A 27694-nucleotide genomic window follows, 5' to 3' on the forward strand; every position below is an offset into this window, starting at 1 on the left:
ACACTAGTCTGTATACAAACATATTTCCATATTTCTCTGTATTTTCATGTTCAGACCAATGGCTCTGACTTTAACCCAATACTCGAGAGTTCATTCTATTCTCTCTCCTTGCTTATCTGTAAGCTCCCTTTCTAACACTAAGGAGCTTGGCCCCTACCATTTGACATTGATTTCCTTTTGTTTAATTCTGGTATACATATATAGTATTTTCAGATTCATCTATCCACCCCCACATGAGAAATAGCTTCACCAACTATAGTACTCCTTATGTACAGTTCCTTTGGCTTTAGTCTTACATTCCCAATAATTTCTGAAGTTATTTAGGTAAGTACCCTTTTCCCCTCCCTCTTCAGTGATGTTATATAATGCATTTATAATGTAGTTTATTTGTTTTGTTACATTTTGCATTCCATCCTGAGATCCTTCAACTTCCTAATTGATTTTTAAAATTTTGAATATATGAATTTTTACTTTTGTGCTGTAAAGTTTTATGAATTTTGCCAAATTCATAATGTCATGTATCCAACACTTGAGTACCTTACAAAAGTTTTCCTGCCCTAGAAACAATCCTCTGTACTTCACCTATCAAATTGTGAATTTCCAACACATTAATTTTTATTACCTGCATTCTATATTCTCCAGTAAATTTCTTTTATTTTAAATTTATTTTCTGTGTTCTAGAATTAATTGTTTACACATCACACCCAGTGCTCCATGCGATACGTGCTCTCCATACTACCCACCACCAGGCTCACCCAACCTCCTACCCTTCTCCCCTCCAAAACTCTCCTCAGTTTGTTTCTCAGAGTCTATGGTCTCTCACGGTTCATCTCCCCCTCCAATTTCCCCCAACTCCCTTCTCCCCTCCATCTCCCCATGTCCCCAGTGTTATTCCTCATGCTCCACAAATAAGAGAAACCATATGATAATTGACTCTCTCTGTTTGACTTATTTCACTCAGCATAATTCTTGCAGTCCCATCCATGTTGATACAAAAGTTGGGTATTCATCCTTTCTTTTTTTAAAAAAATATTTTATTTATTTGACAGAGAGATCACAAGTAGGCAGAGACAAGCAGAGAGAGAGGGGGAAGCAGGCTACCCGCTGAGCAGAGAGCCCAACGCGGGGCTTGATCCCAGGACCCTGAGATCATGACCTGAGCTGAAGGCAGAGGCTTAACCTACTGCACCACCCAGGCGCCACGGGTATTCATCCTTTCTGATAGAGGCATAATACTCCATAGAATATATGGACCATATCTACCATATCCATTCATCCATTGAAGGACCTCTTGGTTCTTTCCACAGTTTGGTAACTGTGACTGTTGCTTCTGTGAACATTGGGGTACAGATGACCCTTATTTTCACTACATCTGTATCTTTGGGGGTAAATACCCAGTAGTGCAATTGCAGGGTCATAGGGAAGTTCTATTTTAAATTTCTTAAGGAATCTCCACACTGTTTTCCAAAGTGGCTGCACCAACTTGCATTCCCACCAACAGTGGAAGAGGGTTTCCCTTTCTCCACATCCTCTCCAACACATGTTGTTTCCTGTCTTGTTAATTTTGGCCATTCTAACTGGTGTCAGATGGTATCTCAACGTGGTTTTAATTTGAATCTCCCTGATGGCTAGTGATGATGGACATTTTTTCATGTGTCTGTTAGCCATTTGTATGTCTTCATTGGAGAAGTGTCTGTTCATGTCTCCTGCCCATTTTTGGCATGATTATCTGTTTTGTGTGTGTTGAGTTTGAGGAGTTCTTTATAGATCTTGGATATCAGCCAATTGTCTGTACTGTCATTTGCAAATATCTTCTCCCATTCCATGAGTTGCCTCTTTGTTGTGTTGACTGTTTCCTTTGCTTTGCAGAAGCTTTGATCTTGATGAAGTCAAGAAAAAAAAGTTCATTTTTGCTTTTGTTTCCTTTGCCTTTGGAGTCATATCTTGAAATAATTTGCTGGGGCTTATGTCGAAGAGGTTACTGCCTATGTTCTCTAGGATTTTGATGGATTCCTGTCTCACGTTGAGGTCTTTTATCCATTTCGAGTTTATCTTTGTGTATGGTGTAAGAGAATGGTCAAATTTCATTCCTCTACTCATAGCTGTCCAATTTTCCCAGCACCATTTATTGAAGAGACTGTCTTTTTCCCACTGTATATTTTTTCCTGCTTTTTTGAAAATTATTTGACCATAAAGTTGAGGGTCCATATCTGGGCTCTCTACTCTGTTCCACTGGTCTATGTGTGCCCGTTTTTGTGCCAGCACCATGCTGTATTGTGATCACAGCTTTGTAGTAAAGCTTGAAATCAGGCACCATTATGCTGCCAGTTTTGTTTTTCTTTTTCAACATTTCCTTAGCAATTTGGGGTCTCTTCTGATTCCATACAAATTTTTGGATTGTTTGCTCTGAAAAGAAAAATTGTTTTCTTTGAAAAATGCTGGTGGGATTTTGATCAGAATGGCATTGAAATTATAGATTGCTCTAGGCAGTATAAACATTTTTACAATGTTTGTTCTTCTGATCCATGAGCATGGAATGGTCTTCAATCTTTTTGTGTCTTCTTCAATTTCTTTCATGAGTGTTCTGTAGTTCCTTGAGTACAGATCATTTACCTCTTTGGTTACGTTTATTCCTGGGTATCTTATGGTTTTTTGTGCTATAGTAAATGGAATTGATTCTCTAATTTCCTTTTCTGTATTTTCATTGTTATTGTATAAGAAAGCAACTGATTTCTGTACACTGATTTTGTATCCTGCCACATTACTGAGTTGTATGAGTTCTGGTAGTTTGGGGGTGGAGTCTTTTGGGTTTTCCATATAAAGTATCATGTCATCTGTGAAGGCAGAGAGTTTGACTTCTTCATTGCCAATTCAAATACATTTTATTTCTCTTTGTTGTCTGATTACTGTTGCTAGGACTTCTAATACTATGTTGAACAAGAGTAGTGAGAGTGGGCAACCTTGTCATGTTCCTGATCTCAAAAGGAAGGCTGTCAACTTTTCCCCATTGAGGATGGTATTTTCTGTGGGTTGAAATTTTATGAGATTTTATGAGGTTGAGGAATGTTCCCTCTAACCCTATACTTTGAAGAGTTTTTAGTCAGGAATGGATGCTGTATCTCGTCAAATGCTTTTTCTGCATTAATTGAGAGGACCATGTGGTTCTTCTCTCTTCTCTTATTGATTTGTTCTATCACATGTGAATGTTGAACCACCCTTGCAACTCAGGGATCAATCACATCTGATCATGGTGGATAATATTTTTAATGTACTGTTGGATCCTATTAGTTAGGATCTTGTTGAGAATATTAGCTTCCATATTCATCAGGGATATTTGTCTGAAATTCTCCTTTTTTGGGGGTCTTTGTCTGGTTTGGGGATCAGGGTAATGCTGGCTTCATAAAAAGAGTCTGGAAGTTTTCCTTCTGCTTCAATTTTTTCTGAAACAGCTTCAGGAGAATAGGTATTATTCCTCCTTGAAAGTCTGGTAGAATTCCCCAGGGAATCCATCAGGTCCTGGGCTCCTGTTTTTTGGGAGGTTTTTGATCACTGCTTCAATCTTGTTCCTAGATATTGGTCTATACAGGTTGTCAATTTCTTCCTGATTCAGTTTTGGAAGTTTATAGGTTTCCAGGGATGCATCCATTTCATCTAGGTTGCTTAATTTTTTGGCATATAACTATTGGTAATAATTTCTGATGATTGTTTCTATTTTCTTGGTGTTACTCATAATCTCTCCCTTTTCATTCATAATTTTATTAATTTGGGTCTTCTGTCTTTTCTTTTGGATTTGTTTGGCCAATGGTTTATCGATCTTATTGATTCTCAAGAAACCAGCTTCTAGTTTTGTTGATGTGTTCTATTGTATCTCTAGTTTCTATCTGATTGATCTCTGCTCTAATATTGATTATTTCCCTTCTTGTATGTGGAGTTGGCTTAATTTATTGTTGTTTCTCCAGTTCTTTAAGGTGTGAAGACAGCTGGTGTATTCTGGATTTTTCAATTTTTTTGAGGGAGGCTTGGATGGCTATGTATTTCCCCTGAGGACCACCTTTGCTGTATCCTGTAGATTTTGGACTGGAGTGTCTTCATTCTCATTGGTTTCCATGAATTGTTTAAGTTCTTCTTTGATTTCCTGGTTGATCCAAACATTCTTAAGCAAGGTGGTCTTTAGCTTCAGGTGTTTGAATTCCTTCTGAACTTTTTCTTGTGGTTGAGTTCCAGTTTCAAAGCACTGTGATCTGAGAATATTCAGGGAATAATCTCAATCTTTTGGTATCAGTTGAGTTCTGATTTGTGACCCAGTATGTCTATTCTGGAGAAAGTTCCATGGGCACTCGAGAAGAATGAGTATTCTGTCGTTTTAGGGTGGAATGTTCTGTATATATCTATGAGGTCCATCTGGTCCAATGTGTCCTTCAATGCTCTTGATTCTTTATTGATTTTCTGCTTGATCGATCTGTCTATTACTGAGAGTGGCATGTTAAGTTCCCCTACTATTAATGTATTTATATCAGTATGACTCTATCTTGATTAACTGTTGTCTTATGTAGTTGGCTGCTTCCATATTGGGGGCATAAAAATTTACAATTGTTAGATCTTCTTGGTGGATAGACCCTTTAAGTATGATGTAGTGTCCTTCTGTATCTTTGATTATAGTCTTTAGTTTAAAATTTAATTTATCTGATATGAGAATCACTACCCCAGCCTTTTTTTGAGGCCCATTGGCATGAAAGATGCTTCTCCATCCCTTCACTTTCAGTCTGGATGTATCCTTAGGTTCAAAATGGGTCTCTTGTAGACAACATATGGATGGGTCCTGTCATTTTACCCAATCTGCAACGCTGTGCCATTTTATGGGAGCATTTAGGCCATTCACAATGAGAGTGATTATTGAAAGATACATTTTTATTGAAATCGTGTTACCTGTGAAGTCCTTTTTCTAAAGGTTGTCTCCATAAATTTCTGTTCAATGACACTCTTGGTTTCTTTCTTCTTTTATAGAACCCCCCTTAATATTTCTTGTAGTGCTGGCTTGGTGGTCACATACTCTTTTAAACCTTACCCATCTTGGAAGCTATCTCTCCATCCATTTTGAATGTCAGTCTTGCTGGGTAACAACATGACTGCATGTTCTCTGCATTTAGTGCCCTTATTACATCTTGCCAGCCATTTCTGGCTTGCCAGGTTTCTGTGGTCAGGTATGACATCATTCTGATGGGCTTTCCTCTGTATGTAAGGAATCTCTTCCCCCTAGCTCATTTCAAGAGCTCCTGTCTAAAATTATGATTCACCAGTTTCACAATCAGGTGTCTCCAGGTCTTTATAGATTCTATGACCTTGGGGGGATACCTTTCTGCCTCTAGCACACAAACACTGTTTCCATTCCCCAGATTGCAAAAATTTTTATGGAGAATTTGTTCAACTATATCCTCTAGTCTACTTTCTTTCTCTTTCCCCTGAGGGATTCCAATAATTCTGATCTTGAAACATTTCATGGCATCATTTATTTCCCTAATTCGGTTTTCATGGCTTCTAAACTTGTTGTTCCAGGCCTCCTCTTGATCAATTTTCTCTATCAGTTTGTCCTCTAGATCACTAATTCTATCTTCTGCCTCAGTTACCCTAGCTGTTAGAGAATTTAGATTAAATTGGAACTCATTATAGCATTGTTAACATCTTCTCTGGTGACTTTCACTTCTGCCCTAATTAATTCCATTTTGTCATTAATGGTTTTCTCCAACCTTTTTTTTTCTTTCCAAAAAAATACACTTTCTTTATCCAACCCCAACATTTATCTTCAAACATAAGAAAGGAACAGACATTTGCCGCTCAAGACAGGAAAAGCACAACAACCAGCATAACTGTACCTCCACCACCAAATCCCTCAAGACAAGAAAACAGTAGTTCAGGACAGGCAAATTAAAAACATTCTACACATGGTCAAAAGAAAACGTCTCAACTCCTACAATCCACAGCAAAATCACTGCTTCCTCTCTTTTTGAGCCCATCCATACCAATAACCCAATGGATACAAATGTCAAACAAATCCAGCCCGTTATGAAATGAGAAGAAAACTGGGACAAATGCCCTCCCTTAAGTCATGCAGTGAATAGGACCGCTTTGCACCCAACACGAAATACACACAACCAAAACCACACATCAACCACCCGCAAACCCACCCCTCTCTAGAGGACACAGTCTCTGAATTTTTCCTCTGCTAGGCATTCCTCCTCCTAGTCATTTTGGTGAGAGATGGCTGAGGGGATGTGTAGCTGAATGTATTAACCATGATCCAGGGAAGGTGCACCCTGGAATGCTTCTGAGCAATCGGGCATCCCCACCAAAAAGAAAGAAAAAAAAAAGAGAGAGAGAGAGAAAAAAAAAAAAAAAGAAAAGAAAAAATAAGACCCTGCCCAAGTGGCCTCCAAAGGTATGATTTATAAAGTATACAAACAAAAAGAGACAAAGAGATTGACAAAAGTAAAAGACAAGAAAAAAAAAAAGAACCCAGCCAAAATGAACCCCAAGTATAAGATTTATATACTACCAGAACAAAAGCACAGAAACATTGACAGAAGGAAAAGATGGGAGGGTGGTTATAAATTCTCAGTGTGGGCTAGGAAGTTTATTTTGATTCTTCCTGGGTGTATCTTGGTATCATTCTTAAAGGACTCAACTTTCCTGAGATAAAGGGGGATTAAAACTGGTTTATAGGGACTCCTGGGTGGCTCAGTGGGTTAAGCCTCTGCCTTCAGCTCAGGTCATGATCTCAGGGTCCTGGGATGGAGCCCTGCATTGGGTTTTCTGCTGAGTGGGGAGTCTGCTTCCCCCCTCTCTCTACCTGCCTCTCTGCCTATTTGTGATCTCTCTTTCTCTGTCAAATAAAACTGGTTTATATATAGGGGTGGTATTGACTGGGGAAAGAGGATTTCCTTGAAGCTTATCTCTATATGAATATAAAAAAAATAGGAAAGTAAAAGAAAAACACAGGTATATATATCAAAAAAGTTCAAGTTAAAAGGTTATTATGGAATTTATGTAGTGAACCTCTGTACACAAACTGTTGTGATGGTAAATAGGTTAAAAATTAAAAAAAAATTAAAAAGAATGAGAATAGCGGGAATGAATTAAAAATAAAAGTTGTATCTATGAAGCATACAGGTTTTAGGGGAATACTGCGAGCTTAATGTCTTCTTTTCCCCTGATATTGGGGTTTTTCAGTTTTCTGTGGACCCTGTTGTGGTTGTCCTCTTTTTTTTTTTTTTTTTTTTCCCTTTCTTTTGGCTGGCTTTCTGGGGGAGGGGCCTGCTGCGTGGTATTTCAGGCAGTCTTGCTAGACTTGAGTCCTACTGCCCCCTGTCAAGGGGCTGGGCTCTGGGGAAACCGTTTTTTCAGGCTTTTGTTTTCTGGAGTTTTTTTTTTCTTCTTTCCCCACCTTGGTAGCTTTTGGTGGTTCTTCAGAGGCTTAGAGGAAAGCAAACTGCACCCAGACCTCCATCTCAGAGAGAAGCCTCAGTCTGTTCCTCTCTGGGTGGTCCAGAGCACACAGACTCCTCTCTGTCACCTCCCACAGGCAGAAAACATCCCCAGCCCCCAGTCTCAGGGGTCGCAGGAGCTCCCGCTTGCAATCCAGTGCTACTAAAACCAAAACCCAAACTAAAACTGGCTTCCAGTTGCAGCCTTTGCCATGGCTGTCTAGGCAGGTCCAGACCACCAGAGAGATCCCAACCAGAGAGAGCCACTGAGATTTTCATGCTGGCCTGGGGCTGGGACTGTTACCAGTCCTAGAGAGCATTGGCTAGCACCTGCATGGACCTCTCTCAGGGGAGGGTGTGGAGTGTGACTCGGGCACCCCTGACACACAGCATGAGTGCAGAGTGCAAAAGGCTGTGGTTCTACAGAGCTGCAGCTGGCGGCCAGACTCTCTCACATGCACCACCACCCAGATGCTCTCATGAGCTGGCAGCTCAGGGACCATGGCCTGGATGCTTCACTGCACTCTCTCTGGCACGGTCTTGTGCCGGTGGGCTTAAGTCCATCCCCCTAACCAACCGATTCCACCAATTTCCCCTTAAGATCTTTTGCTCTTTTTGAGTGCTTTTAACCAGACTCCCAGTTAATGTTTGTCCCCAATCACAAGGCACGCTTATATTGAGGTATTACTTTCCAATGGGTTACTTCTGGTTGCTCCCTCCCCCTTTTGTTTATCTTCTGATATGTCTGACATTTGCACTCCACTTTACCTGTCTACTGGCATCTTCTGCCCCCATAGTGATCCAGACGTGTATAATCCTACATCTCAGGCTGATTTCATGGGTGTTCAGAGTGTTCGGTATATAATCAGCTCACTTTAGGGGACTGGTTGAAACAGTGTCTCCTACTTCTTGGCCATCTTGCCCCCCTCTTCCAGTAAATTTCTTACTGTCTTGTTTAATGCCCTGAATTACCACTGTTATGGGCTGTTATGATGGAGGCTGGAAGAAGAGGGGAGTACAACAGGGAAAAATTCACTTCGCTAAAGAATCCTAGCTCTGCAAAATTACTTTTTTTCAAGTTCTATTTCTTAATGCCTTAATGGACTTTTTCAATGAAACAAATCTGTCTAGATTTAACACATGTATAACAAACTTCTACTGTATCCACATTTTATACACATCGTTTATCTTAAATAATCTTGTTTGCCACATTAATATAATTGTGGCTAAAGTGTCATATCCTGACATCAATAAAAATTTTTTCAATGTTTCACCATTAAAGAGCAAATTTTTGTCTATTTTTTAAAAAGATTTTATTTATTTATTTGACAGAGATCACAAGTAGGCAGAGAAGCAGGCAGAGAGAGGGAGGGAAGCAGGCTCCCTGCTGAGCAGAGAGCCCGATGTGGGGCTTGAACCCAGGACCCTGTAATCATGACCGGAGCCGAAGGCAGAGGCTTTAACCCACTGAACCACCCAGGCGCCCCTTTCATCTATTTCTATTTAGTTCAGTTTTTTTTAATTAATTTTATTTTTTATAAACATATAATATATTTTTATCCCCAGGGGTACAGGTCTGTGAATCACCAGGTTTACACACTTCGCAGCACTCACCATAGCACATAGCCTCCCCAGTGTCCATAATCCCACCCCCCTCCCAACCCCCCTCCCCCCATCAACCCTCAGTTTGTTTTGTGAGATTAAGAGTCACTTATGGTTTGTCTCCCTCCCAATCCCATCTTGTTTCATTTACTCTTCTCCTACCCCCTCGACCCCCCATGTTGCATCTCCTCTCCCTCATATCAGGGAGATCATATGATAGTTGTCTTTCTCTGATTGACTTATTTCGCTAAGCATGATACCCTCTAGTTCCATCCACGTCGTCGCAAATGGCAAGATTTCATTTCTTTTGATGGCTGCATAGTATTCCATTGTGTATATATACCACATCTTCTTTATCCATTCGTCTGTTGATGGACATCTAGGTTCTTTCCATAGTTTGGCTATTGTAGACATTGCTGCTATAAACATTCGGGTGCACGTGCCCCTTCGGATCACTACGTTTGTATCTTTAGGGTAAATACCCAGCAGTGCAATTGCAGGGTCATAGGGTAGTTCTATTTTCAACATTTTGAGGAACCTCCATGCTGTTTTCCAGAGTGGTTGCACCAGCTTGCATTCCCACCAACAGTGTAGGAGGGTTCCCCTTTCTCCGCATCCTCGCCAGCATCTGTCATTTCCTGACTTGTTAATTTTAGCCATTCTGACTGGTGTGAGGTGATATCTCATTGTGGTTTTGATTTGTATTTCCCTGATGCCAAGTGATATGGAGCACTTTTTCATGTGTCTGTTGGCCATCTGGATGTCTTCTTTGCAGAAATGTCTGTTCATGTCCTCTGCCCATTTCTTGTTCAGTTTTTTAAATAAAAGAAATGACTGTAAATTTTGCCAAATTTCTTTTTACGATATATGACAATTGCAGGTGGGCTTTTTCTTCTGGTTTATTATTACAATTCTGTGAAAAGACTCCCCAGATTGAGGCATCAATAACTGGTTAACACTAATAGGCATCTAGAACCTAACATATATAATACAAAACTCTTAATTCATCACTCCATTCCCCCCAAAATCCTATTCTACCCTTAGTCTTTCCATCTTTTTTTTTTTTTTAAAGATTTTATTTATTTATTTGACAGACAGAGATTACAAGTAGGCAGAGAGGCAGGCAGAGAGAGAGGAAGGGAAGCAGGCTCCCTACCAAGCAGAGAGCCCAATGCAGGGCTCAATCTCAGGATCCTGGGATCAGGACCTGAGCTGAAGGCAGAGGCTTTAACCCACTGAGCCACCCAGGTGCCCCAGTCTTTCCATCTTAATGAATGTTAATCAGTTGCTCAAGGCCAAATCCAAAGGTCATCGTCAATTTCTCATTTTCTTTTTAATGCCACAGCTGATGCATCATAAGACAAGTTTATCCTGTCCCCAAAATATATTCCCCAATCCAGTCCCTTTCAACTATCCCCTTATGCTGCTTCATTTTCCTCCATTGCTCATATATATTTACATACATAAATCTCCACTATATTTACTGGTATATTCATTGGCCTGTTTGGGTTCTTCTTCTTTGTAATACCTATTCATTAGTTTGCCCAACTAAAAAAATAAGTTGCATGTCTCTTCTATTATTGATTTGTAGGAGTTCTTTATACTAATTAGGAACATGTTACTAATTATTTTTCCTCTGTGTTTTTAAATATTTCATGTTTTGGAGTCCTTTGCTCAATAGAAACTTTAATTTTAATGTAGTTTAAATTACCTACAATTATAGATTAGGACTTTTTTTTGTATATGAAGTAATTCCTTACACTGAAGGCACAGTGATTCTATATTTTCTTGTAAAAGTTTCAAAATGTTCCTTTCATGTTTATTTCTATCTAGAACTGTGTTTCTGTAGATAGTGTGAAAGAAAATCCAATATGATTTTTTTCCAATATAGATAACCAATTTTCCTAACATAATTTATGTACAAGATTTTCCTTTTCATATTGATGGCCAGTGTCACTTTTAGTATATCATATTTGTCTACATGAATGGTCATGTGCAGGACACTGAATTTTAGTCCAGTAACTAATTTTTGTCTTCCCACTGGCAATACCATACTTAATTATCACAACTTTCTGATAGATCTTGATATTAGATAAAACAATTTCTCCACTTTATTCTGGAATATTTTAGAATCTTTCCTCCTCCAATAATTTGAATCTGCTTATAAGTTAGGATATTTACTGAAACTACACTTAACATGTAGGTCAATTATTTTTTCATTTCCACAAATAATATATAAATCCTTTTGGTTTTCTTTAAATTCTTCCAATAAAATTTATTTTATTATATATGTCTTCAACCACCTTTTTTTATATTTATGCATTGCAAATCTATGTAATTTTTAAAATTACATTTTCTAAATCTGCTACATTGGCACAGATTTAAAACAATTTATTTATTATTTTTTATTTAAATTCAATTACTTAACATATAGTGTATTATTTATTTCAAGGTTACAGGTCTGGGGATTTATCAGTCTTATATAATCCCCAGTGCTCATTACAACACTTACCCTCCCCAATGTCCATCACCCAGTTACCCTTCTATCCCATCGCCTCCAGCAACCCTCAGTTTGTTTCATATGATTAAGAGTCTCTTAGGTTTGTCTCCCTCTCTGGCTTCATCTTGTTTCAGTTTTTCCTCCCTTCCCCTGTGATCCTCTGCCTTGTTTCTTAAATTCCACATATCAGTGAGATCATAATTATTTCTCTGATTGACATATTTCACTTAACATAATCCATATCATTGGAAATGGCAAGATTTCACTTTATTTTTGATGGCTGCATTTTTCCACTGTATATATATATCACCTCTGCTTTATCCATTCATCTGTCGCTGGACATTTAGGCTCTTTCCATAGTTTGGCTACTGTAGACATTGCTGCTATAAACATTAGGGTGCATGTGCCCCTTCAGATTACTCTGTTTGTATCCTTTGGCTAAACATCTAGTACTGAGTTGCTGGGTCATATGGTAGTTTTATTTTTTACCTTTTGAAGAATCTCCATACTGTTTTCCAGAGCTTGCATTCCCACCAACAGTGTAGGATGGTTCCCCTTTCTCCACCTTAACAACATCAGTTGTTGCCTGATTTGTTAATTTTAGCCTTTCTGACTTGCGTGAGGTGGTATCTCATTGTGGTTTTGAATTGTATTTCCCTGATGCTGAGTGATGTTGAACACTTTTTCATGTGCCTGTTGGCCATTTGGATGTCTCCTTTGGAGAAATGTCAGTTCACATCTTCTGCCCATTTCTTGATTGGATTATTTGTTCTTTGGATGTTGAGTTTGAAATGTTTTTTATAGATTTTGGATTCTAGTATTTTATCTGATAGGCCATTTGCAAATATCTTTTCCCATTCTGTCAGTTGTCTTTTGGTTTTGTAGACTGTTCCTTTTGCTGTGCAAAAGCTTTTGATCTTGATGAAATCCCAATAGTTCATTTTTGCCCTTGCTACCCTTGCCTTTGGCAATGTGTCCAGGAAGAAGTTGCTGCAGCTGAAGTTGAAGAGATTGTTGTCTGTGTTGTCCTCAAGTATTTTGATGGAGTCCTGTCTCACATTTAAGACTTTCATCCACTTTGAGTCTATTTTTGTGTGTGGTGTAAGGAAATGGTCCAGTTTCACTCTTCTGCATGCAGCTGTCCAATTTTCCCAACACCATTTTTGGAGTTTGGTTTTTTCCCACTGGACATTCTTTCCTGCTTTATCAAAGATGAGTTGACCATAGGGTTGAGGGTGCCTTTCTGGGTTCCCTATTCTGTTTCATTGATCTATGTGTCTGCTTTTGTGCCAGTACCACACTGCCTTGATGATGACAGCTTTGTAACAGAGCTTGGAGTCTGGAATTATGATGCCACCAACTTTGGCTTTCTTTTCAAACATTCCTCTTGCTCTTTGGGGTCTTTTCTGGTTCCATACAAATTTTAGGATTATTTGTCCCATTTCTTTGAAAAAAGTTCTTGGTATTTTGATAGGGATTGCATTAAATGTGTAGATTGGTTTAGGTAGCATAGACATTTTCACAATATATTTTCTTCCAATCAATGAGCATAGAATGTTTTTCCATTTATGTCTTCCTCAATTTCTTTCATGAGTGTTCTCTAGTTTTCTGAGTATAGATTCTTTGCCTCTTTGGTTAAGCTTCTTTCTAGGTATCCTATGGTTTTGAGTTCAATTGTAAATGGGATTGACTCCTTAATTTCTCTTTCGGATGTGTTCCTGCTGGTGTATAGAAATGCAACTGATTTCTGTGCATTGATTTAACATCCTGACACTTTACTGAGTTCCTGTCTGAGTTCTAGCAGTTTTGGAGTGGAGTCTTTTGGGTTTTCCACATAAAGTATCATATCACCTACAAAGAGTGAGAATTTGACTTTTGCAGATTTAGATGCCTTTAATTTCTTTTTGTTTTCTGATTGCCCAGTCTAGGACTTCTAGTACTATGTTGAATTGCAGTGGTGATAGTGGACGTCCCTGTTGTGTACCTGAACTTAGACGAAAAGCTCTGTTTTTCCCCATTGTGAATGATATTCGCTGTGGGTTTTCATAGATGCTTTCATGATATTGAGGTATGTACCCTCTATCCCTACACTTTGAAGAGTTTTGATCAAGAAACATTGCTGTACTTTGTCATATGCTTCTTCACATCTATTGAGAGTATCATAGGGGTCTTGTTCTTTCTTTTATTAATGTGTTGTATGGCACTGATTTGTGGATGTTGAACCAACCTTGCAGCCCTGGAATAAATCCTACTTGGTCATGATGAATAATCCTTTTAATGTACCGTTGGATCCTATTGGCTAGTATTTTGGTGAGAAATTTTGCATCCATGTTCATCAAGGATATTGATCTGTAATTCTCCTTTTTGATGGGTTCTTTATCTGGTTTGGGGATCAAGGTAACGTTAGCCTCATAAAATGAGTTTGGCAGTTTTCCTTCCATTTCTATTTTTTAGAACAGTTCAGGAGAATAAGTATTAATTCTTCTTTAAATGTTTGGTAGAATTCCTCTGGGAAGACATCTGGCTCTGGGCTCTTGTTGGGAGATTTTTGATGACTGCTTCAATCTCCTTACTGGTTATGGGTCTGCTCAGGTTTTCTATTTCTTCCTGATCCAGTTATGGTAGTTTATACATCTCTAGGAATGCATCTATTTCTTCCAGATTGTCAAATTTGCTAGCATATAGTTGCTCATAATATGTTCTTATAATTGTTTGTATTTCCTTGGTGTTGGCTGTGATCTCTCCTCTTTCATTCATTTTATCTATTTGGGTCCTTTCTCTTTTCTTTTTGATAAGTCTCTCTTTTCTTTTTGATAAGTCTGGTCAGGGGATTATCAATCTTATTAATTCTGTCAAAGAACCAGCTCCTGGTTTTGTTGATTTGTTCTACTGTTCTTTGGTTTTCTATTTCATTGATTTCTTCTCTGATCTTTATTATTTTTCTTCTCCTGCTGGGTTTAGGTTTTCTTTGTTCTTTCTCCATCTCCTTTAGGTGTAGGGTTAGGTTGTGCATTTTAGACCTTTCTTTTTTTCTTGAGAAAGGCTTGTATTGCTATATATTTTCCTCTCAGGACTGCCTTTGCTGTGTCCCACAGACTTTGAACAGTTGTGTTTTCATTTTCATTTGTTTCCATGACTTTTTTCAATTCTTCTTTATTTTCCTGGTTGACACATTCATTCTTTAGTAGGATATTCTTTAGCCTCAGTGTATTTGGGTTCTTTCCAAAATTCCTCTTGTGATTGAGTAAAGGTTTCAAAGCATTGTGGTCTGAAAATATGCAGGGAATGGTCCCAATCTTTTGGTACAGGTTGAGACCTCATTTGGACCCAGGATGTGATAGATTCTGGAGAATGTACCATGCGAACTAGAGAAGAATGTGAATTTTGTTGCTTCCGGATGGAATGTTCTGAATATATCTGTGATGTTCATCTGGTCCAGTGTGTCATTTAAAGCCTTTATTTCCTTGTTGATCTTTTGCTTGGATGATCTGTCCATTTCAGTGAGGGGAGGGTGTTAAAGTCCCCTACTATTATTGTAATATTGTTGATGTTTATGTCCTTTTAACATTTAGAACCTTGCTTCTTCTATATAATGCTATCAATAAATATTGAATAAATGATCAATAAATATTTATTGAATTGACTTTTAGGCTTGGGCTTCTTCCATAAATATGAAATTCATTTCATTTCATCATTTCATATAGTCTTTTAAAATTGCTTTTGTTTGTAAATTCATATTTTCATCTCAGAGGCAAAACTCCATGATCAATGTGAAGGATTGTTTTTCTTCTTCCTACAAGGTATGTATTTCTTCAGAATAGGAAGTACATGCATTACAGAGATATAGAGACACCAAAAGAATTGGCAATCAAGTAGCTTAGTTTCTTTTATTTATACATGGGGTGAAAGGCCTTAGAAGTTCATGAGACACTAAAATTAATGATGCATCCTAATTAGGTAAACGTTTGAGTTCTTTTCCTGATTGGAGTACTGTACAAAACACAAGGAGAAAATGATAAAATTGTTTTGTATCCATCTTTCCATGAAAATAAAAATCCATCAGTCAGTCTCTTGTGGGCTTGTTTTTGTTTTTGTTTTTAAGTTTTTTTTTTAAGATTTTATTTATTTATTTGACAGAGATGACAAATAGGCAGAGAGGCAGGCAGAGAGAGAGAGAGGAAGCAGGCTCCCTGCTGAGCAGAGATCCCGATGCCGGTTTGATCCCAGGACCCTGAGATCATGACCTGAGCCGAAGGCAGAGGCTTAACTCACTGAGCCACCCAGGCGCCCCTTGTGGTCTTGTTTTGATCTCACATTTCTTTTAATATTTTGCTAATTTTCACTGGCAGAAATTCTGCACTTACTGTTATTGTGCTTAGTATGTATTCTTCATACCATCTCATTTTTATACAATCTTCAAATGCAATGATCATTATTTACTTACACCTATTTCAATATTTGTTACACCCAAATCAGCATGAATTTGATGCTAATATGTAAGACTCTATGCTAAGTGGTACATACCAAATGAATATAACTATGCAATATTATAAGTTCTCAAATTGTTAGTTTATTTTTGGAGACTAGTACTATTGTCTGGTTGTCCCCACCCTGTTTCCTATTCACTCTCTATGTGAAAAAAACCTGATTTCTAATTCTGAATCTTCTACTTACTTTGTGACTTTGGGCAAATTAATGAAGCTCTTTGAGACTGTTGCTTCATATGTGGAATGTTTATAACCAAATTGTCCAAGTGATATGGAGAAAATCTATTTTAAAAGACAGGCCTACATAGGTTCTTCAAAAAATTCTGTGAATTAGGGCACTTGGGTGGTTCAGTTTGTTAAGTGACCAACTCTTGATTTTGGCCCAGGATATGAGCTCAGGGTTATGAGATCATCAGAGCTCAGGGTCAGACTCTGTGCTCAGGGAGGAGTCTGCTTGGGATTCTTTCCCTCTGTCTATCCCTCCCACTCTTCCCTCGCTTTCAAATAAATAAATAAATCTTTAAAAATCATTCTGTGAATCTACTTATCTTTCCCTTTAGCAATTAGAAATTTTTATTCAACAATAGTAGATTTTAAATAAGGGCATATCTTGGTTTCAACTCTTAAAATGAAAAATAATCATTATAAATTCTTTCTTGTATGCTCATATGTTTTCCATCTTTTGCAATATTTTGGATTAGTGTAAAAATTTAATTTTATAAGAGCATATTATTTGACTTAAAAATATGTTCAGATTTATTTCTATTCTCATTTAATTAAAAAATAGTAATCTCTTTGAAGTAATAACTGCTGGTGGATTTCAATGTTGTGTTTGTCTTTTAGGCTTGTCATTTCCAAGCAAAGTAACTTGCATGTAATACTCAAATTTAGATGTCTATGAAAGAATGAAAAATGGCTTCAGTCACTCCAGAAAACTGAACATTCCTAAATGACTGAAATTTTATAGCTTTTCTGCTATGAAGAAAGCCCTTTGTTAATGGAACATGGATTTTTTTTTGCATAGTAATTTCCTCATCACAATGTATTGTCTTCGTGTCTGCATTTATTTCATAGTGTGTGTGTGTGTGCACGTGTGTGTGTGCATGTGTGTGCGTGTTGTTTCAGATGTAAATCTACTTAACCATCTTATTTTGAGATGGCTTTCCTCTTGATGCAGTTCTATTTTTCTCATTGCTAGGGAATTTAATAAGTAGAACTGTAGGGGTGCCTGGGTGGTTAGTTGGTTAGGCATCTGTCTTCTGCTTAGGTCATGATCCTGGAGTCCCAGGATCAACTGGGGACCAAGTGGGGATTGAGCCCCACATAGGACTCCCTGCTCAGTGGGGAGTCTTGCTTCTCTGACTGTCCCCCCCCTCTCATTCTCTCTCCCTCTCTCTCTCTCAAATAAATGAATAAAATCTTTAAAAAAAAAAAAGTAGAACTGCAGGTGACATGGAGTGTGACACCGCAGGCAGGTCGTATGGGTAGGGGGAGGGAGGGAAGCCTGTAGTAATCTGGGGAACAGCCCAGTGAAGTACAAAAACACTGAGAATCTTTCTTGAGAAAGTAAAATTACACTAAGAAATGTTCTCCAATCATTAAGGGCAGGGACAGCGGGGAGCTGGGTAGGATAAAAATTGATGGGGAGAAAAAAACTTCCTACAGTGGAGAGGATTAGTTGTCAACAAAATCAACTCCAAGAAGGGTGCAATTTATTCATCGTTGTACCACCTTCTCTTTCAGCTATCCCTTATCCCAATTCAAACCATACCTGCTTTAGCAGCCAGTGATGGAACCCACCCTTGATTGATTTACAGTGAATACTAGCTGAGAAGTTAGGAAGACTAAATTTAAAATTCCTTGGATTACCAGTTAGTACATGATTACAGTAATCTCTTAGCCTCTCTGGTTCTCAATTTCTTCATCATAATGAAGGAGTTAAGACTCAGTGGCATTAAAGTCCCTTCAAGTTCCAACATACAGTAGTCCCCTCTATCTCTGGTTTCACTTTCCCCTAGTTCAGTTTCCCTACCTGCAGCTTCAGTTTCTGGAAACTGATGATCCCTTCTGACAAGTAGTCCCAAGGTCAGTAGTAGTTTAACGCTATGTCACAATGCCTATGTCATTTCCTCACTTCATCTCATCACACAGGCATTTTATTATCTCACATCATCACAAGAAGAAAAAAGGTGAGTCTGGTCCAATAAGTATTTTGAAAGAGACACATTCACATAACTCTTATTAAGCATATTTTAAAAATTGTTCTATTTTATTAACATTGTTAAACTCTGACTGTGCCTGATAGGTAAGTTAAACTTTATCACAGTATGTATGTGTAGGAGAAAGCATAGTATTTTAGAGTTCTGTACCATTCATGGTTTCAGGTATCTGCTGGGGGGTCTTAGAACATGTCCTCTGTGGATAAGGCAGGGGACTCTTGTAATTATTTTGAGACTCAAATATATGAGCTCTGTTTATTTAGCAGCATATTCATCTTACGGAGTAAGACATGAAAACACTTTCACACTTAGGTATTTAAGAAATTTTAGATACTTTCAAAGCGATCTAAAACCAAAATAAACATATAGCAGAGACTGAAATGAATAAATTTAAATATTCTAATGAGGAAAATTATATATGCACGTGTGTGATGTACAACTGACTCTCTCTTGTATGAAAGAGACAGTTTGAGTTTACTTCTATTACTATGTTTTGTTATAAATTTAAGGCTAAAATGGTCTAACATTTAAACAATAAAATAAAACAAAAAAACCCAATTTAAACAATAAAAATTGACATTTTTTTATTCACAAGCAAATTGATTCACAATTTCTCTAATACAATATATCTTGAACATTGGTTTTAGATCAGACATTTTACTGAATTAACAGGTAAGGAATATATTAGGTTGTACCTATACATTTAAGATTTTTTTTTTTTTATTTGAGAGACAGAGATCACAAGTAGGCAGAGAGGCAGGCAGAGAGAGAGGGGAAAGCAGGCTCCCCGCTGAGGAGAGAGCCCGATGTGGGGCTCGATCCTAGGACCCTGGGATCACGACCCGAGCCGAAGGCAGAGGCTTTAACCCACTGAGCCACCCAGGCGCCCCGTACCTATACATTTAAAAGAAGCCAGGAGAGCAAAGAAAAACAATACCAGTAATATAAAATTTGCTAAGATACCAACAGTAGATGTGCCTTGAGATTATCCAGGAAAGGACATGCTCAGTATAAAATTAAAATATCTAACTTTTGAGATGGGTCTAAGTACAAAGCAGGTAAGAGCTAGCTAAGAGATGTAAAAGCCTATGGCTCTATTTTGAGGTTCATCAGATGTCATCATATGATTTAATATAATACTCAAATACTTAGATAGTTTAATAAACTTGAAGTGCTATAAAATATGTTGAAGTTAAGGAACATGGGTCACCAAATTAATATTTTTATCCTGTACTTTTTATTCTCCAAATATTTAAAAGAACAGCAACCTTACACTTATTTCACATATAGAATAAAAATTTTAATGTTACACTTTCTAACTTAAGTCAGGTTGGGTTCTCAACAAATAGCTGTATTTCTTTGAATAGCAATTTAGGTAAGTAGGTTTAGACAGTATAAGAAGATCATGTATGAAAAAGTATGCTCTCTATATCACAGTTGTTAAGGTGGCATTTGGAACAAATGTAATTCAGGACATTCATCCTTCTTGTGTGGACCTCAGATCCCCCTACCAACATTTGTCAGCCTGTGTAAAACAGAGACACAACACAGAAGTAATCTTTTGGTAAAGTTAGATGACTGAAGAAAAACTTCTGCTCTAGATCCTTATTAGGGCCTGCACACAGTCTAAGGAGAGAAAGAAAAAAAAAAGTTATACATATGAAATTTTCCCCCTGGACAATTTTGGTAGTAATAAAGACTAGATACTTGATTGAGCCCATGCACAGTTTGCCTTGCTGTTGAAATATGACACTTGGCTATCTCTCTTTTGGGATTTTCTAGATTTCTAGAAAATTGATGAACTGAAATGAAGTCTATTTTAATCAATGGAATTCTAATATCATATTTTGGATTAAGGCCATCCTATTTGTACCAGGAATTTCATGCAAGTTAGTTTATTCTTTATCATTAAAATTTGGGAATCAGAGATGTATAGTATAAGGTATAACAACAATGGAAGAAAAAATAATACAGATACTACACCAATAAAATATACTCTATAACTTGAAATTTCAATAATTTCTCTTAGAGCATTTCTCCTTTAGTTTTTCACATCCCAAATGGTCAGCTGACACTCGATAAATCAAGTTCACACATTTTGCGAGATGTACTATTCTGCACAATTAGTGACATATGATGTAAGCACACTCCAGGGCTGTTTGGCTTCCTCCCACTTTTACATTCTTCAAGAAAATGCAGGCTGGGGGTGCTCTAGACTCGTGAAAACCAGAGGGCTTTCTGAATTTATAGGAATCATCACAAAATGCAAACAGCTATCTTGGATGCTAATAATTTGATTCTGGTACAAGAATTAGAACAAAGATGTATACATTACTAAGGGGCACTATAGCTTTAACTTACCTTTAGCTTAAAGCTTACTTATTAAATTTTAGCCTAATACATGTTCTTATTTCTTATGTATTAGAACGTGGCCAAAGAATATGAAAACCTTGGATGTGAGGCTACTACCTGAAACTATTTTATTTCCAGAAAGAAAAGACAGTAAGAAATAAAGAAGTTATTTAAATACTCTTCTAGCAAGCAATCAGGAATCAGCTTTGCCTGTGTGTAGGTTTTGAATGTAAGAAATAAAGAGCTGTGGGGTGCCTGGGTGGCTCAGTCACTAAGCATCTGCTTTCTGCTCAGGTCATGATCCCAGAGTCCTGGAATCAAGCCCCACATCAGGCTCCCTCCTCAGCAGGAAGCCTGCTTCTCCCTGCCCACTCCCTCTGCTTGTATTCCCTCTCTCACTGTGTCTCTCTCTGTCAAATAAATAAATAAAATCTTAGGAAGAAAGAAAGAAAGAAAGAAGTGAAGAGCCTTAAAGCCTTCATATTGTCTTCTTAAAAGCTCCCCTAGTTCAAATTCACCCTTATATGCTGCTATTATCCTAGGAAGGAAGAAAAAAAATTTCCTCTGATCCAACTTGTGATTTACATAGAGAGCAAATAAATGAATGGAGTGGGGGATGGGGCAGTGAGAGCCAATGTGTTTCTCTTTCAACAGCAGAAAAAAAGACTATTTAACAAGAACATCATTCAACGCCTCAGTCTGCAAGAAATAAAATTCCACTGTACCTCTCCATCCTATTTCTAAAAAGAGAGAGAGAGAGAGAGAGAGAGAGAGAGAGAGAGAGAGAGAGAGAGAGAGAAGAGGATAATGCTTAAGCTTCAGGGTCCGGAAGAAGACCGGGCAGAGGGCAAAAGACTCCCACGGCGCCCTACATCCAGATCCAAGCTCGGAGAGTGAACCCATGGGGAGAGAGGGATCTTCTCTAAGGAGGGTACCGAGGGTGGCGACGGGGGAATCATTTCACAGCCAAAATATAAATCATCTATAAAGAGAATTACCAGCCCCTCAGTCGCACGAGCAATTCGGAGAGGGGCGGGGGTGGGGGGGGTGGGAAGAGAACCTAGGATTCGGGTTTCGGGTTTGGGCTCGGAGAAGGGATGGGACCACGGAGAGGAAAAGAGAGAAGGAATAAAGCTGATCTTACCCGATCGATCAGGCGATCGTGTGTGCCGTATCGGGATACGAAAACGGCAAGCTCATGCGTTCGGCAGCAAAGCCATTTCTAGCGCACTCTCCCTCGGTAACTGTGCAGGAATCAGAGAGGACGCGAGAGCCTCCCCGCCTGTCACCCGCTCCCCCAGGAACCGTCCTCGGAACCTCCCAGCTCTAGCTTCTAAAACAAGGCATTTGGAGCTGAGGTTTCGGATGGAAGTGAACGGCCTCGAGTCTCGGGCTGCAGCATTCTCCGAGAAAACGGGACCTGGGAGAAAACCGCTCCTGCTGCCGCCGCTGCAGCTCGTAACCGCGGTCCCCCCCGCCCCGCGCCTGAGCCTCGGCACAGCATCCCCGAAAGCGCCCGGCGACTCGGCCTCATCCGCATCTTCAGCCCTTCGACCCCCACCGCCCCCCCCCCCCCCACGCAAATCACTGATGATTTGGTCATCCTAAAGTGAGCATAGTGGTTTATTGGGGGGGGGGGGGGGTTGGCTGAGCTGGGCTTCCTTACTACGCCTCCCTCAGTTGCTGCCAGAGTGAGAGAGTTCAAGGGAAATCCTAGTGAAACACACTGATGGAATACTATTAATCCTAATAATCATGTTCCCAGCGCAGGTAACTCTTAAAGAACTGAGAGTGGGAAGATCAGAGCAGGATTTCAGAAGCAGTGCCCTCTTGAATTCTCATTGGATCCTTCCCAGCAGCCTAAATCATTCTTGCTGCTGTATCTTTCAGGATGACTAGAGCCTTGCTCACTAGTTCTCTCTCTATCTCTTGTCTTCAACACATCCTTTTACTTCTCTTTGCAGATTTATCTGTATTTCACCTCCTGTTCTCCGGGGTTACACAGCTTCTATTTCCCCCCACTGTGTGGGCATGCACAGTCAGTAAATTTCACTTTGTCTGCCTAAGGATCTTTACAAATAAGCCCCCACCCCCCAAAATAAAAGGCACTTCTCGCACATTTTTTTTCTTTCCCTTGGGGGTTCATGGCTTTCTGTGTAACTGGTTTTTAGGTGGTTACATGCCACCAGGAACTGCTGATGTTTTCAAAGTTCCACCACCCTGCAGCTCATCACTATTTTGATTTGGAAGATCATGGAATATCTGTTTGCATCCTGGACATATTTTTCTCACAGTCATCTTGCTTCCCGAAATGTCCTCTGGTAAGTTATTCTCCTTATATTTTATTAGAAATTTGTTGCTAGTGTTATTTTTAATAAGCTTTGTTTCAACAATATCTCATTTTAAAGATACTTTTGTTACCTTCAGAACTCAAAGATCTACACGACTGTTCATTAATTAGTATATTAGTTGCAATTGTGCTACTAAGATAAAGCTCACGTAATGGATTATCCCATCACCTTTTACATTATTTATTTCTGTCCTCCTTTATATTACAGGTTATAGGAAATATTAACCACCCCCCCCTCCCATTAATGCTTCTTGGCACACATTTTTGTGCCATTTGAAAGGTCAAATTTTATGTGTTTATCTAAGAATAAGCTTAAAAGAAACCTTGCGACAGTTTCAGTATCTGAGAAAGTTCACTAGTCTCTTATCTTCACAAGGTTGTTCAGGCCAGCATTTGTTCATTGAAAGTAATTGCATGACTGAAGAAAGACTTTTGTAAATGTCTTTTTGTGGGTTTAGCAGGACATCAAGCACTGGAAGCCACTCGATGGTAAGAAGAAGAGTGGGAGTTTAAAGCGCACCACTTTTTTCTTACAATATCCCAAATCACACAGGAACACATTATTTTGGACATTGTATTTCAATTCTGGCATCATATTTAGTACATTTCTGATTTTGTGAATTTAGCTGGTGAACAGCTAATTGGACACAGAGTGCTCATTTCAGAGGAAGAGGGCTATCAGAAGGAAGTACTGATTATCTTGGTTCTAATAAATTGGAAATCAGGGACAGATTTTGTATGAAAAATTTAATTGCCTCACTCTTCACACTTGTTTAACTCCCAGACTCAACTTTTAATAGGTATGTTAATATGTCAATGTTTTTTGCTTTTATGAACATTTTTTAATGGGTTTACCTGACAGTTATGATTATCACTTCCTCTTTAAGTATATGTATGTTGAAGAACACTTAAGTCTCAGCTTTTACTTCACATACTGACAAGGACATGGTATTAATTAAATGTCAAGGCTGCGTGTATTATAATCTCAAATGCATACTAAGGTTTTAGGGTTTTCTCTGTGACACCCCCTCCCCTGCCAGCCCCCATCAGAACAAATTCCTGGTTTCTACATTTTCTTTTTATTGGGATGGATGGAAGTGAGAACATATTGTTTAAACTTTCCTTCCTTATGTCTTTTCTTCCTTCATTCTCCTTTCCTTTTTTTCTTTTCTTTTCTCTCTCTTTTTAATTTCTCAGAAAGAACTATCCTTGTCCTCATTGATGGCTGACGCGATCACCTAAGTAATGTTTTTGCTTTTTTTAATTCAAAAGCCCATTTAGTTTCCAGACATAAAAGTAGTCCAGCTGCAGTGTCACCCCAACCCCCAGTCTCAGGATTCAAGGGCTTCCCCCCTTGGCTCCCACCACCAGCCCATCAGAGCAGGGCTGAGACTGTCAGGGTCTGCACCACTTGGCGCCCCTCACCTGTCCTTAGTTTCTACCTGGTCTCCTTCCTAGTCTGGTCGTCCTGCCTGACAAGTGCCATCAGATGCCTTGACTCTAGTTTCAGAAATGAAGGCTTGGCATAATTCACCAATTCAAGATTCCTCTTTGGAGAACTGGTGCTATTGTGCAGGGGTGGAAGGGGGTGGCGGGCCTTCCCTGTTTGAACATCAGAAGCTACTTGAAGAAATGATAAAAAAAAAGTGCTCATTTTGAAAAATAAGTCTTGGAATCATATTATTATGCAGAAATTGTATGTGAATATTCTAAAAAGTGTTACCTTTGACAAGAGAATAGATATGAGTGCAAGACAATAACTGGATTACACATTAAAAAAATTCCTGTTGAAGTACAAATTTACTTTAAAATGCTCATGATGGGGGCACCTGGGTGGCTCAGTGGGTTAAAAAATCCCAGGGTCCTGGGATTGAGCCTTGCATTGGGCTCTCTGCTTAACAGGGAGCCTGCTTCCTCCTCTCTCTCTCCCTCTGCCTGCCTCTCTGCCTACTTGTGATCTCTGTCAAATAAATAAAATCTTAAAAAAAATAAAATGCTCATGATGTTCACCATAAATTATCATTTTCCTAGCATTACCAGATCTAATAATATTTAATACATACTATTAATGGTCTTAAAATGCCGATGTTCATATAACCACATGTCCATACTTTAGTGAATTTCTCTTTTTTCCTTTTTTAAATATATAAATAGCACTATATATATATAAATATATATATATTATTAAAAAGTGTATATGTATATCGGAAGCCTCTTTACTTTTATTATGAAATCTGTATTTACAAGGACACATAATATGGTTCCCCAGTTACAGCTCATGGACTTATCTCTGCCCTTCATATACATAATTATAATGTGTTCTTTCATTGTTTATTGTTTAATGTCTGCTCCCTTTATATAAGAAAACATGCTTTCTGTATGCAAGACCCAGGCTGGTTTTATTCAGTGATCACCACAGCTGAGTGTCTGACACATAGTAGGAGTTCCAAAAATATTTTCCACAACTTTGACTGAATGAGTAGCTTGAAGAAATTTTAAAACCTTTGAACTTACCAACATTCAGAAGAAACCACAATATATTTTGGACAATATAAAGAATATAATTAGATGGAAATACTGAGTTTTTAATGATCTTTGAAAGGCTAATGATAGATAATGCTATATACAATACATAGAAAGGAAAACAAATATACTAACATTTTTAATGCTGTTGGATTACAACTATATTTTCACAATTATTATTATTTTTTACAAGATTTTATTTATTGATTTGACAGAGAGAGACACACACACAGAGAAAGAGGGAGCAGAAGCAAAGGGAGAGGCAGAGGGAGAAGCAGGTTCCCCCCGAGCAGGGAGCCTGACGCGGGGTTTGGTATTGTGACCTGAGCTGAAGGCAGATGTTTAATGACTGAGCCACCCAGGTGCCCCCAAAATTATTTTTAAAGGCCTGAATGCATGTGCCAAAATGGTAGGAGTGGTTTATTTTAACCTGTGGAGTAATGTGGGATTATTTTCTTATGTATTAATACTTGTGTAAGTTTCAATAGAGTTAGCTTATATTGTTACTCAACAGAAGGAAAAAACCAGAATATAAACACTAAATTTTATTTTGTCATTTACGGTTGTTCATAAAATTGAATAACTTCTTGCTCAGAATTCAGCTTTAACTCTGCATAAATGCATGGAATGGCGAGCAATCCCTGTACCCACCGATGGAAGATTATTCTCAACTTTGCTGTGAAAGACAGGAGGCAGGGGGCGTCAACAGTCAGAGACAAAGACCCTTTGCTCTTCTTTGCTCCCACCTTTACTCATGCTTCTGGATAATCACAAATCTTTATTACTTTGTTTCTCAAGCAAGTGATGTGTAGCAAGGGGTCTTACAGAAAACAGAAGAGTCTGATTACGGGAAAGACACAAGGTGGGGTTCACTTGTTCTATGCTCTAAACATAGCTTTAGGGGACAATGCATACATCTCTTAGATCACATGGCAGCTGTCTGGGCTAAGAAAGCTGCAGGGAAGGCAACTTCCTGCAGGCATCCTCAGGTAGAGGGGTCGCCAGGCCTGACATTCGAAAGGCCTATGCCCTTCTCCGAATCTGTCCATCTCCCCCAACGGCCTTTGTGTTACATTTTAGCAAGCCAGGTACTATGGATGATTTCACACTCTACATTAACCCCAACAATAAAGATATATTTTACAGCCCCTACACATAAATCCATATATCCTCCAAAGGGTTAAAAATCCCTTTTTCTAGAAACTTTTGATGAGGGAGCAGAAGGCCAGCTGAGAGCAAAGCAGAAGTTGGCACCCTACACCACACCCTCATGTGATATGTGTGACATTCCTCAGGCATTCCAGGCTGGTTAAGGGAAAAACAAATGGTTTCTAGAGATCACTGTGATAAAGATCACTGTCCCACAGGACTGGAGTCTCCCTCAGTTTGCAAATGGCTTCGTGACTTACAAGGAAAAAGCTTTCTTATCAAAAGCCGAACTTCCGGAGACCCATAAGTTTCCTGGAGCCCTAACATCACCCTCCCCTTCAAGAAATTGAGGCTGAGGCAGAAGGAAATGTAAATAAGATTGAATTTCTTTTGAACCTGCAGCCCATGGATAAGGATGTGTGATAGGAGGAATATAACATTCCTCCGGGAAACTCCCAACTGTCTTCATGTTAGTGCTTCATTAGAGGGAAAAAGAGCCTTGGCTTGACAATCACCAGGCCTCCAGTATCCTGAGAATCATAGGACATAGAACAGTCCTTTGGACACCCCCTTTGTCCTCACCTCCCCAACTCCCAAATATATAACCAGCCCACCTCACAGCAGCCACTCTTTCTGCCCATGGGTCCTGTCCCCGTGCCTTAATAAAACCACCATTTTGCACGAAAAATGTCTCAAGAATTCTTTCTTGGTTATTGGCTCTAGACCTCACCCCACCAAACCTCACCAGTACTCCCAAACTTCAGCACTTTGATATTCTTAGATATAATTATATATTTCCTTAAATCATATCTGGTATACAGTTACTGCAGTTTTTTAAAATAATAAAACATTTGAATATTTCTATCTTAAATCAGTCATAATTCATGCTTATTGTTATTTGACTACTATTGTATTTTACTGTTTGCTAGAGAACATTCTGGTTCCTGGGATTACCGCAATGGGAAAAAACAAAGACAAAAATGTCTTACCTTATGGAAACTATGATCTAATTGAGGGCATATGTTAAACAAATG

The 27694-nt window shown here is 38.7% G+C and overlaps 2 protein-coding genes across 5 annotated transcripts in view; both read right to left on the bottom strand.

Moving 5' to 3' along the window:
* CFH (complement factor H) overlaps positions 1–27694 on the bottom strand; it is a 260381-nt gene that overhangs the window by 109816 nt on the left and 122871 nt on the right. The gene's annotated exons all lie outside the window — the stretch shown is intronic.
* Positions 19126–27694, bottom strand: part of LOC125086230 (uncharacterized) — a 36780-nt gene continuing 28211 nt past the window's right edge. Inside the window, exon 6 of the mRNA XM_047705430.1 lies at positions 19126–19912. Within this exon, the coding sequence (XP_047561386.1) occupies positions 19807–19912 (106 nt within the window). The 3' untranslated portion in view covers positions 19126–19806. The remainder of the gene's footprint in view (positions 19913–27694) is intronic.

Source organism: Lutra lutra, chromosome 15 (assembly GCF_902655055.1).
Source record: "Lutra lutra chromosome 15, mLutLut1.2, whole genome shotgun sequence".
Lineage (NCBI taxonomy): Eukaryota > Metazoa > Chordata > Mammalia > Carnivora > Mustelidae > Lutra > Lutra lutra.